General features: G+C 43.7%; 1 protein-coding gene across 7 annotated transcripts; it reads left to right on the top strand.

Moving 5' to 3' along the window:
• Window positions 1-1,315: 1,315 nt before the first annotated feature.
• si:dkeyp-69b9.6 (zinc finger protein 865) lies at window positions 1,316-10,640 on the top strand. Of its 7 annotated transcripts, XM_047599599.1 has the most exons (5): window positions 1,340-1,831; window positions 2,212-2,324; window positions 4,232-4,909; window positions 6,548-6,721; window positions 7,010-10,640. In XM_047599599.1, exons 3-5 carry the CDS (start codon window positions 4,693-4,695, stop codon window positions 9,382-9,384), a joined length of 2,766 nt encoding a protein of 921 aa, XP_047455555.1. In that variant the 5' UTR covers window positions 1,340-1,831; window positions 2,212-2,324; window positions 4,232-4,692; the 3' UTR covers window positions 9,385-10,640. The 7 variants fall into 7 exon arrangements, with proteins under 7 accessions (XP_047455553.1, XP_047455554.1, XP_047455552.1 ...); XM_047599597.1 differs by having other exon boundaries at window positions 1,316-1,769; window positions 4,232-6,721; XM_047599598.1 differs by having other exon boundaries at window positions 1,316-1,769; window positions 2,212-2,339; window positions 4,232-6,721.
• The last annotated feature ends 1,446 nt before the right edge of the window (window positions 10,641-12,086 follow it).

Raw genomic sequence — 12,086 nt, 5'->3', positions numbered from 1 at the left:
TGTCTGCTTCTCGAACTCGGGGAACCACTGATGTGGGCTCTAATCTGATGCGCTTTAAATAATTTCTTAGGTAACTCGACTGAACCTATCTTCTGCAGCAGAGGGAACCTGTGTTCTTCCTTTTCCTCAGGAGACAAAGAGTCACAGTGGTGTTTGATGGTTTTTGTGGCTGCACTTGAAGGAATTTCCAGACAACTGACCTCCGTGTCTAAAAGTAACGACAAACAATTGCTTTTCTTTTCATATTAGTTCATAACAGTTGTTGCGGTAAAAAAGATTGCTACATAGATGGAGAGACTGCTGTGTACAAATACACCAGTTCAAGCTTTTTGCTTACGTTGTTATGATGCGATCAGAACCGAACTGTGAACAACCACTGAATGTGGAGCTATATCAAAATGTGTATAAGTATTGTGCAACGAAAGTAAAATTAAAACCCCTTTTCTTACAAATGACTGAGATGATTGCTTCTGAAATAAAATTGAACAGAACTGAATTGAACCCAGAGTCACAACTGGGGTTTATTTTTCCTTTAAATATGTCACTCTTAAAGTATGTCTGTGAGGCATAAAATAGCAATCAGTCTTTCACTTACCAGTGAACCAGCACCAGCATGTTTTAAATATCATTCAATCATCCAACAATTATTTGAGCGCTTTTCTTACCATCGATACAAAACGTTTTTTTTGTTGTTTTTTTTTTAATATGTCTATGAGGCATTTAGTAACTGTATCATACATAAATGTTTTTCACATGCTTAACCTTATTAATAAGACTGTGACTTTACTAGTTGACAAAAATACTGCAGCATTAAGGAGGCTGAGGAAAAGTCCAACTCAAGTAAGATGAAACTTAATTTCTAACAAATGGGGTCTGAGGCATTATAAACTGTCTGTGACTAAACTGTGAAGTAAAACTGAACTACCCTTTCTTCTGAACATATGTAGCACACAGTGTCTTCAGAAAACAACAGTCATTTGTGTCTTTTCACTAATGCAGCACGCTTTTTTTGATTGATTGATTGCTTATGGAAACCACTAGTACAGCCATCATCCCAGCTACCAGATTCTACCTCTCTGAGTTTATTCATCCATTTAATGCACACATGTATCATATTAAATGCCTTTTTCTTTGCTTAACCACAGCAGTAAGACTTAACCAGGCCCTATAGCACATTTCAACTTTAATTCTAATTTAATGAATATTCAATTAATATTAGCCTTAAGGTGGAGTATTTTTATAGGCCTGCAGGGCATGTGTCATTGCGGAGCCAGGGGAAAAGTACTTAAAGACTGATTTCCTTTAATATAAACAGGCAGGGGTGAGTTATTAACATAAGACTGATGAAGCGGTACCAGCACACATTCCATGCACATTTGTGAAAGAGGATCCCAGCGCCGAGGCTAATGGTGAATCCGCACTGAGCCCTGAACAACGGACCGCGAGCCCCGCTGCTGCTACCCGGAAATATTACAAGGGCCGGAAAGGACCAATGTTAAGGGAGCACACGTCACTCACTTTTACCCAAAAAATATTACCACGACCATCCAAAAATTTTTCATCGGCCGTCGTAAGTATTTAGCGAGCGCTCCCCTTCCGCACGGCTCGTCGCAGTTAAATGGCCAGGAGGCGGCCGCGGTATCCGTCGGCGTTGGTTTCGGGGAGGAACGGTGTACGCGTTCACCCAGCGCAGCATCAGTGAAAATGGCTCTGGCTAACGACTGGAAAACAGCACGCAGAAATGGAAGCGGACGACAGCTAGCTAGGCGGTAAGAAGAAGGCGTGACGGGCCTCATCCATCTGCAACTGTGCTCTGCATCTGGATGCGTAGGTAAACATTTGCCGAATATAGGTTAACGCAGATGTAAATGCTAACGCTAGCACCAGACCGTTAGGTCTTTTAATAATGTGCTTTGGCTTTACGGCTAGCGTTAGCAGCAGCAGCAGGGCTCGGGGGGTTTCTAGACTGCGTGTGGCACCAGATAGCCAAACACGACGAGTAAAATGTGATGCTAAGGAGAACCGTGAAGTTTTGCATGCAAGCGCGACCAATGTTTTTATTTTTTCCCCCCCACAAATGTTAGCCAATACTATTACAGGATGCCACCTCAAGTGCATCCCTTATTACTTGCGCATGTAACGCAACTGCTTATGTTTACATTGTCCGGCGAGCGTGTTACTGATGCTGAGCTTTTCTGCCCTTCTCAACAGGATCGCCGATTTACAGTAAAATGAGAGGCAGTCAAATGTGCGATATATTATCTTCCTCATCTACCCGGGGAGCTTACTCTCCTCTAGGTCCATCGCATCAATTAGAGGAAACGGTAAGATTTTAAGAGGTGAGCCAAGCCAGACTCAAAGTGAGTGATCCTGCCCTAGTCAGTGCACTTTTACCTTTTTTTTTTTTATTTTTTATTTTTTAAAAATAGACCTGCAACCTGCCTTTACTCTGTCAATGAATTATGCTTACTACAACAGTTTCTATATTTATTAGTTTTTTTTTTTTGTATTTTTGAAGTCTATTTATGCAAATGCATTTCAATAAAATGTAAATATTGGTCCTGTTGCTGTGGTTGGGATTTAGATAACTTTATTATTTTTGCACATAGTGAGCTCTACTACAAATCTAAGCAGTTTTGTATCATTCACAAGCACTGGCTGAAAACTAAACAAAAAAAAAAAAAAAAAAAAAAGTAAAGAACTAGATAATAAATAAATACCAAGTACCAAATCATTTATAAATAATGTGGAGTGTCTGCAGCATGCATGGAGATGCAGATCAGAAATAGTCTGGACCTAATATCCTGTTTCTCTCATTTTTGCAACTTACTTATTACAGCAATTCTTTTAAAACCTTCCCCATATAACTTGAACTCATGTGGACTGATTGGTAAGAATGAAACTGGAACTATTTGGTAGTAAACACACTCCAATGAAAACGAAAAGCAGTAAATATGGTGACTCTGGGAGTTAAAAGACGCTCACCTACGTTATGAATGAAAATTGACATTTTTTTGCAGGAGGGTTTGACCTGTATTTGAAAACCGTTATAACTGGTTTCTGATGTATGTTCAACTGTAAGGACTAATGGACTAAATATTCTACCAATTTAAGGTATGCAGAAATGTGGCTTCTAAAGGGTTCATATGTTTGAATAATACATTCAAATGAACCCTATTCTCAAACGGATGAGTTTCTACTTAATGAATATTTATCATCAATTCTGTTGCAATAGTAATTTCATAACAGGAACTAAAATATTTTTTTCAAATAATTTAACTCTCCCTATAATACTTATAACATACTAGTACAACAATACTAATTGTAATTCTTGATAATTTTAGAGGACCTTGCACTATGTGAAATGCTGGTTTTAGCATGTGAACATTTATTTTAATGATTACGTACAAGTTGGAAAGTTAGCAGCGTGGTTGAAATCCAAATAATCAGTTACAAAGACACCTGCATTTAACTGAAACCAAGGCGTCTGCTGTATAATGTGGTTTTTCTTGCAGCACCAACACACCTCTCTGTCTGTTCAGTACCTTTTCCTTTAAGAACATTTAGTACTGGGAAATATATTGTAATTGTTCTGCACATTTTTCCTGTGAGAATAAAAAACATTGTGAGATGCATCTGCTGCTGCTTGTAAGTGCTAACAGTGAGGTAGGACAGTGTATGATAATGTAATAAAAAGTGTCACTATCTTCAGAATAGTATTGTTAAATAAGCAAAGTCTGCGTCTTTTCACACAGACGCCTACTAAATGCATATGCACAAACGGTAGGAATTGTGAAGATACGTTCCGTTGTAAATATGAATCTAATAATAAAAAAGAATTGACATTTATGCAACAATTCTAGTTGTGTTGCACTCCAGCTGAGCTACATCATGGTGAGTTGTGACAAAATGCTGAATGTATTTATTAATCTGTTGCAATGGCTGTAAAATGTGGGCGGCTAAAGAGACATGTTTAATTTATTGTGGCCCAATTGGTAGCTTTTATCATACTCTTGTCGGTGTAAGTATCGTTGCGATTAATTAAAAAGGTTAATTCCTATAAATATGGGTTCTTGAGGTCTTTATACAGATCCCCTTTAATGGATTGGGCACCTTTTTATAGATTAAACACATTTTAATAAGGGACTGCAGCAAGTGAACATTTGTACAAAACTGTTGTTTATATAGACTCTCTATGACTTTCCTCCCTTTTTGAATTTTGTGTTTTCAGCTGTAGGAACTTCTTGGCTGAACACGGATGAGGAATCTTGCTTAGGTGAAGGAAAATGTCAACGCAGTAATTCACAAAGGAAACAAGAAGAAGTCATTTGAACTGCTTCTCAATAAAAACTATCGTAAGCAATTTTTTTAAATTAGGTGGAACTCCTCTACCTTCCAAAAAGACGCTTTAACCCTTTGATCATCAACTTATCATCTCAGCTGTCCCGCTCATTTTGGAAGTAGAGTGCGGGCAGTGAATGATCAACAGGGAGTAGCAGCACCAGAAGTAAACAATCTGGAGAGACGAACTTAAGATTTAAGCTGTCGTTGAATTAGTTCTGGAAAGAAATCATAGCGCAGCTGTACCATTAGGGTAAAGTCTGCCTTTCACCAGTCAGTGGTGGGATCTCTGTTGCCGCTCCTAGCGCTGGAGGTTTGGCACTTGCACCCCCATGTGCCAGTGAGTGGGAAATGTTCCAATTTGGAAAATACAATCTGGACATTATAGAGATGTTAAGTGGGCACCAAGCCCACCAGTTTAAAGGCCTTGGTTTAGATCGACAACTACAGCATCAGCAGCAAGTGCAACTTCACCAGCATCAACTCCAGCAGCAGCAGCAGCAGCAGGCTGAGTCTTCTGGAGCTCTTCTGTCTGGACTTGGCTTGGGCCCCCTGCAGGGGTCTAGAGGTAACGCCTTTTCTGATTCTGCCTCCATTTTTGCCAAGATGAGTGCCCCTCCTCCCCCACCTTTACAACAACAGCCTTCCTCATCTCAGAGCTCTCGTTCAAAGTCAAGCAAGATGAGCAGCAGCAGCTCAAGCCATTCTTCAGGCTACCCACAGTTCCTGCGCTCTTTCCACCCGTCTGAGGCAGCACTAGCACAGGAGCAATTACATCCAAGCGTAGGCCGCTTTGAGCACTTTGCTGGGGGAAGTAGCAGTAGTGGGAGTGCTGGGGGATTAGGAGGATTAGTAACATCAGCACCTCCACCCCCTCCTCCTCTGCATCCTGGTCTCTCTGTTCCCCAACCATCACCAGGCCCCTCCTCTTCCTCTCCTTCCCCTTCAACCTCTGTGGCCACCTCTAATAACCCTTCTAGCAGCAGTGCAGTCAGCTCGTTGGGGCACCAGTTGGTTGGGGCCCAGTCTGATGCACGGAGCCTTCACCAACAATTTAGTTGCATGTTAGCTGCTAATCAATATTTCCTTTCTGGGGTGCCTGCTAATGCTAGTTTAGAGCAATTTCTCGTACAACAGGGAACCCATAATCACTTAGGGTTAGGTTTAAGTCAAACGGGCGGGGAGCCTAGTACTAGCCTTGCTCCGCCTCCTGCTTTGCATTCTTCTCATTCACATGCCCACTCCACTTCTCAACCACAGCAGACTCCACAGCAGCCTCCCCAGCAGCAACAGCTTCCACCTCACACCCTTTCTCATCCCCACTCTCATTCTCACCCTCACCACCCTCTCCACCCTGGCTCCCAGGCCTCATCACTGGGCAGTTTTGACTTCCAGGGCATTCCTGTACTCTCGTCAAATCAGATAGCTTCTCTGATGCAACAGGAAGCAGGTTTGCCCCTCCCCTTGCCCCTTCATTTATCCTTATCTAAGGATGACGGTAAAGGGGAAAGCAGTGGAGGTGGAAGTGGTAGTAGTAGCAGTAGCAGTAGGAGGAAGAAAGCTATGGCTGGATATTTGCCACAAAGAAAGTCTGAAAGCAGTAGTAGTAGCAGTGGCAGCCACGGCCACACTAGCCATAGTGGTAATCCTAGCGCTAATAGTAATGGAGGGCTCAGTCATAGTCAGCCCCCAGCTTTAATTGGGAGCGGCGTTGGTATTTCAAATATGGGTGGAGACCCGTCATCTCTTCTTGCATCGTCATCTTCATCCTCATCTGTAGTTTCTTCCTCCTCCTCCTCTGCTCCCTCTTCCACTGCTGCCTCAGTACTGGTTACTAATGATCCTCACCTTTCTAAATCTGATAACCAGAGCTCAATGCAACCCAATGCCTCAGAGTCCGATACAGAGCCCTTATATAGTTGTGGAGAGTGTGGCAAAAGCTTCCCTCACCTTTCAAGCCTTCGCAGGCATTTGCGCATGCATGAGCCAACCACAGCAGGTACTAGCAATACTGCCACTACTGGCCCAAACCCTGTTCACATTAAACCACAGCCTGACCCAAGCCTTCCCCATTCGACCCAAGAAACTCCCCAACCTTCATCCAATTCTTGTCCTAGCCCAGACAAAATATTTCATTGCCCAGAATGTGGCAAAGCCTTTAAGAAAAAAGGGCACCTCCTGCAACATGGTGTTTTACACTCTTCAGCCCGCCCATATGGCTGCTCCACCTGCTCCCGGGCTTTTAATCGTAGAGAGTCACTCACACGGCATGAGAAGATACATGAGGAAAAGCCATTCCGATGTCCCGCCTGTGGTCGTGCCTTCCGTGAGAGCACCTCTCTACTCAACCATGCTGCCTCAGGCACCTGCGGCAAGCCAGGTAGGGGATCCAAACAACGGGGCAGCAAGACAGGAACTGATGGTGAGGACAGTGTCGGGGGAGGGGGTGGAGGAGGTAACGGAGGAGGGGGAACTTATCAGAGCAATAGAGGGGTTATTTATGGGAAAACTGAGGAAGAGGATGGTGTAATCATTGTCGGGGAAAGAGAACCCAAATCAGGTTTAGGATGTGATGGTCTGTTTCAGTCTGGAAGGGGTGGGAATTCAAATGACAGGGACAGAACAGATGGTAAATACCCCACTGACTACTCTCGGAATCGTTACACAGGCTACCACGATGACCACCGTTCTCAAGGTAATCCATCTCCATGCTACTCTGGTGCCTCCCCCTGTGGAAGTGGGATGGCGGGCCCAGCTCTGAGAAAGGCACCCTTGGCCCCAACACTGCATCCACACTCACAGAGCCACAACCAGCACCACCATCTGCAGCAACAGCCCCACCTGCCCCTCTCTTCTCTACTGGATGACTCAGAGGATGATGTCACTAGCTCTGTCAATAATGCAATCTCTGCAATAACGGCTGCTAGTAACAGTGGAAATAGAGGAGATGATAGGGGAGACATTATAGGAGGTCTGCTAGGTGGTCTTGGTTTAGGACCTCTGGGCTCACCTTCGTCCACGTCTGGTATGGATAAAAATTTCAGAGGTGGCGGGAGCCAGGAGGCTATGAGCAGCAACCCACAGAATCCTACTGCCAAACCAAAACGTCCACGCAAACCAAGAGCTAAGAAAGACCCTGCAGTTGGTGGACAGCCCCCCAAACGTAGGCAATACACCCCCAGAATGGGGCCCAGTGGGCTCCCACGCACTCACCTCTGCAGTGTCTGTGGTAAGGGATTCGCACGGCGTGAGACCCTACGCAGACATGACCGCATCCATACCGGAGAAAAGCCCCATCACTGCACTGTTTGCGGGAAGTATTTCAGAGAAGCATTTCACCTCAGCAAGCATCAAACGGTCCACTCTGGGGCAAAGAATTACAAATGCAGCATTTGTGGGAAAGAGTTTGGTTACTCTCAGAGCCTCAGGAGGCACAGCAAACTTCACCAGAAAGGTGAGATGGAAGAGGTGCCCACAACACCAGCTCCGGAGAACCTTAACAGCTTTAACCCAAATCCTCAATGTAGCGTGGCACAAGACAGGAGCCAGAACCAAGCACCGAGCACCTCCTCCTACTACTCCTACTCTCAAGATGTCAAGCCTCAAGACACCAACCCCCAACCACAGCCTCCACCCCCGCCTCAGCCGCAGCCCCCACCGCCTCCTCGACTCTACACCTGTGCTATATGTTGGAAGTCGTTCCGCCATCATTTCCATCTGACTGCACATAACCAGACGGTTCACGACAGCGGGGGCGAAAAGCTCTTCTCCTGTGAGGTATGCGGAAAAGCATTCGCTTATTCTAACAGCCTCACTCGACACAGGCAGTCTCAGCACGGCATGACCCGCGCTGAACCGTCAAACCCACAAGAAGGCGGCAGCGGGTCGGGAGACAACAGAGGTGGGAGCGATGTTAATCAATCAACATCTGAGAGCGAGGCTGCCACCAATGCCCTGCTACAGATGGCCCCTTCCACCGAGGGCCACGGAGGGCAGAATCTTAGCGTTGTCACTCACGGCCACCAACAGGCACCCCCGCAACCACCAGCTGGCTATTCTCCCCTCTTTTATGACGCTGCAGCAGCCCAATCGTCTGCCTCTAATGCCCCATCCTACGCTCAGCCTCTGCCTCCCAACTCTACAATCATGCCCCCGCAGCACCCGCATTCTCCAGCTGGGGTGAAAGGAGAGCACATATATCCGGCCGGATCGCGTAGTCGCACTCTTCACACCACAGCCCCGTTCCAGCCCCTCACGGAACTGCCCTCCACTGAACATCACCATCTGCATCACCATCATCATATTTCCCACCATCATCCTCATCATCAGTCAGGTGCCCAGTCCCACCAACACCTCGACTGCAACATCCAGCTCTCACACAATGAAATGAGACGACCAAAGAAGAAAAAAAAAAAGTCCGAGAGGAGAGATTGGAGGGAAAATAAATGGGAATCCCAAGATTTAGTCAGATTCGATGGCATCAGAAGGAAGAGAAAGATCAGTTGTACAGTAAGAGGGCAGTTGAGTAAAAAACAAGGCTCTCTCCGTTTGACAATAAGGCGAGGAGAAGGATCGGGTGGTGGTGGGTATAAACTTGTCAACACTGGTGGAATGAAGGTGCAGATCCTGTCATCTCTCAAAGTCCCCGTGAAGCGTTTTGGCTGTCCCATATGCCCCAATTCTGTGTTTTCCCGTAAAGCGGGACTGCTGGTCCACATGGCAGTTAAACATCCACAAAAAGCCTTGAGCACTCAGGAGCGACTGAGGTGCAGTGTGTGTGAGAAGCAGTCTCCCAGGCCTTTGGCGGCCTTCATCCATCGGGCCTCCCATCGTGCCAGAGGGACTTTCTCCTGCAGGCGCTGCTCTGCACGTTTTTGGAATGCTACACTTCTTCACAGGCACAAGGTGTCCTGCCGCCGCAGGGCTAAAGGACTGCTGAGAGGAGATGCCAAGAGGCTGAAGCTTTCAAAAAGACCAGGAGAGAGACAGACCCGCGAGGGTCACGAAGAGATGCCATTTCTACAGGGACCATATAGATACTGAGCATCCTGGTGTCTGAAAAGAGTGGTATTCAAGAGGGATATTTCTGTTCTAAAATGGGAAAGTGAGAGAAAAAAAAAGGGACTTGAAAAGGCTTTTGCTGCCTTTAGGAAAATTTGCCTCGTGTCTCTGTTGCATCTACTCTGCTGATTATTAGAATGAGTGTGTTACAACTACTGTAGAGTGTCCAATAAAATATCACCTGAAGTTCTTCCAGATTATATTGGAAGGTGTCTTCAAAGACTTGACTGTTTCCATAGGATCATTAATTAACCCCTTAAGTGCATTGACACTATGCTTGGCTGACACTGTGCAGTTACTAGACAAGTTTAGGTGAAATAACATGCTAATGTATCTCTCTTCCCCATAACTAGAATTCCCGCTGCACCTCTTGCTGTATGATAAATGTCTCTGCTGTGTATTTTGTCTTGTTGTTGTTCACTTAGCGACTCTGAGGATTTTTAAAAATATGTAAAGTGCATTTATTAGGAGTAGGGACATGGGGACAAAGACCTTTGTTGATAGTTTGTCAGTGCATGTTTGTTCTCTGGTCAAGTTTTTGCTGAGGTTGTGAAATCACTCCTACAGTATGTGATGGTTTATTCAGTATATCCCCAGAAGTTTGTAGTGTAAACTTGATTTGGAAGTTGCTCTATATTCCCAAGTGATTGAATCACATATAGATAAAATGTCAAAGTTGCTGGTAATTAGCATTTCAAGGATCCCTCTCCTGCCAAAATGAAGAAACTTACAAGAAGCCTTGCGTATGATGTTCACTTTACGTCATTTATTTGAGATATTCCTAGCTTTTATACCAAGAGATTGAAAACAGGTTAAACAAGTGGACTGTAACACATGTTTATCTCATGTTATTTGTATGCTCTTTTTAGCAGTGATTATTTCTACAGTACTTCACGGTGTGTTAAAGACAAGGACCTATCATGATAGAAAACAAATGTAATATTCCATGTATTTATGTGTGTAACCCAATCAGTCTTCATGCCAATATTATACTTACCCCTTCTACCTTTTACTTTTTGCTGAGTTGCAATCATAGTCTGTAAAACCATGTTTTTTTTTCTTCTAAAGAAAAATAAGTTTTAAGTACATCTTGTCACTTTATTCACACATGTTCATACCCCTGTCAAGCCTTTTTTTCTTCTAAAGAAAAATTATAGTTTTAGTAGATTTTTATCACATTATTTACTGAGAAGTCAGTAGTTGATTATATTTCAGCAATGAATAAACCTTAAGTGTAATCATTTGTTTTCCTTTCATTTCTGATTCAATATCACCTTCTACAATATCCAGAAGACTGCTTGTCTCCGAATGTGAGAGAAACCGTTACCAAAGTCAGTGTTGAAGTCTTAAAATCGTATTTAGCTTCATGTCAAATGTGGATTTTCATAGCACTCTGAGTATCAGGATGTAGTCGATATACCAATAAATTTCATTAACAATGTTATTGGTCAGGTCTACAGTAATCAAAATGAACCCTGTAACATCCTTATACTGTGCACTCACTAAATTATTAGGTACACAAGAGAAGACGAATGCATTTCAACCTTCCTGCACTAAATCCCCCGGTTCATATTGAAACGGCGTGAGAGCGGTGGTAATTAAACTATATGATCATTTTAGAGGACGCAGATTGTGGTGATGTTAAATTGGACCAAATTAAACTCAAGTGTTTCTATTATTTACCTAATACTAAAATAAATACCACTAAAATGTGGTTGTCAAAGCAATAGAAACGTGTCTGTACAACACAAGAGTTCTACAAGCCCCCAAAATGAAAACACAGTTAAATCAACAGCTCCCTGTTGTTTTAAGTAAATGCTGAATACTATAAACTTCATGAAGCTAAGATTTAATTCAGCACTGCTATATTAGGATGCATTTTCTCTAGAGTGCCTGATTTACAAATGTCGGTGTAAAACCTCACCTCCAGCTCCACCAGATGGCAGTAAGCAACTCATTTATGGTGTACTCTTGGCCTGCTGGGGATGACTGTGGCAGTCACATGGATTTTACAGTGATAGGGGGTAGACTAGAGAGGCTGAGTCCTGGATGACTGTGTGAATTATATGTGGGGATGTTGTTTACTACAAGCTTAATGCTACAAAGTAAACAAAATGCCACACTACAATCTGAGAAGCTGCATTTAATTGTAACACAAATTTAGTGTTTGTCTAGAAAAGATTGTGGTTTAAGACAGCATTTAATTTCATATTTTTTTTGCGTGGATGATCTGCAGTGTTGAAATTTATACTTATAGTCCTTGTTATGTCTGATGACCTGTCTTGGTGTGCAGCACAAAACATGATGCGTCATACCTCGTGTGGCTTTGTGTGAGGTGGTTGTAATCTTGAGTTGTAATAAACAGCTGGACAAACGCCCGATAGGTTAATTTGAAAGAGAAACAGATGTTCTCAGGACAAATAACACGTGCTTAAGGTGAGCACTAGTACATTACCTGTTATTCACCTCCAGTGCATGTTATTCATAGTACCTCCTCACTAAAGCATGTCCATGATGACTCTGTAATCTATTTGCGTCACCTTCCTCACGTCCAACTTTAGAGAGGTAAAAACAAAGGTGAATTTCTGCGGCATGCTTTGTTGTGCATGTGCTTTGCAACTGTACAGTAGACCAGACAGCCCTCGCGCTTTTTGTATTTCGAACTCGCCTCACGCGGCAGTGGC

The sequence above is a fragment of the Mugil cephalus genome, chromosome 11 (genome assembly GCF_022458985.1).
Source record: "Mugil cephalus isolate CIBA_MC_2020 chromosome 11, CIBA_Mcephalus_1.1, whole genome shotgun sequence".
NCBI lineage: Eukaryota > Metazoa > Chordata > Actinopteri > Mugiliformes > Mugilidae > Mugil > Mugil cephalus.
Note: the sequence above shows the minus strand (reverse complement) of the source record. Positions and strands in the feature narration are given on the sequence as shown.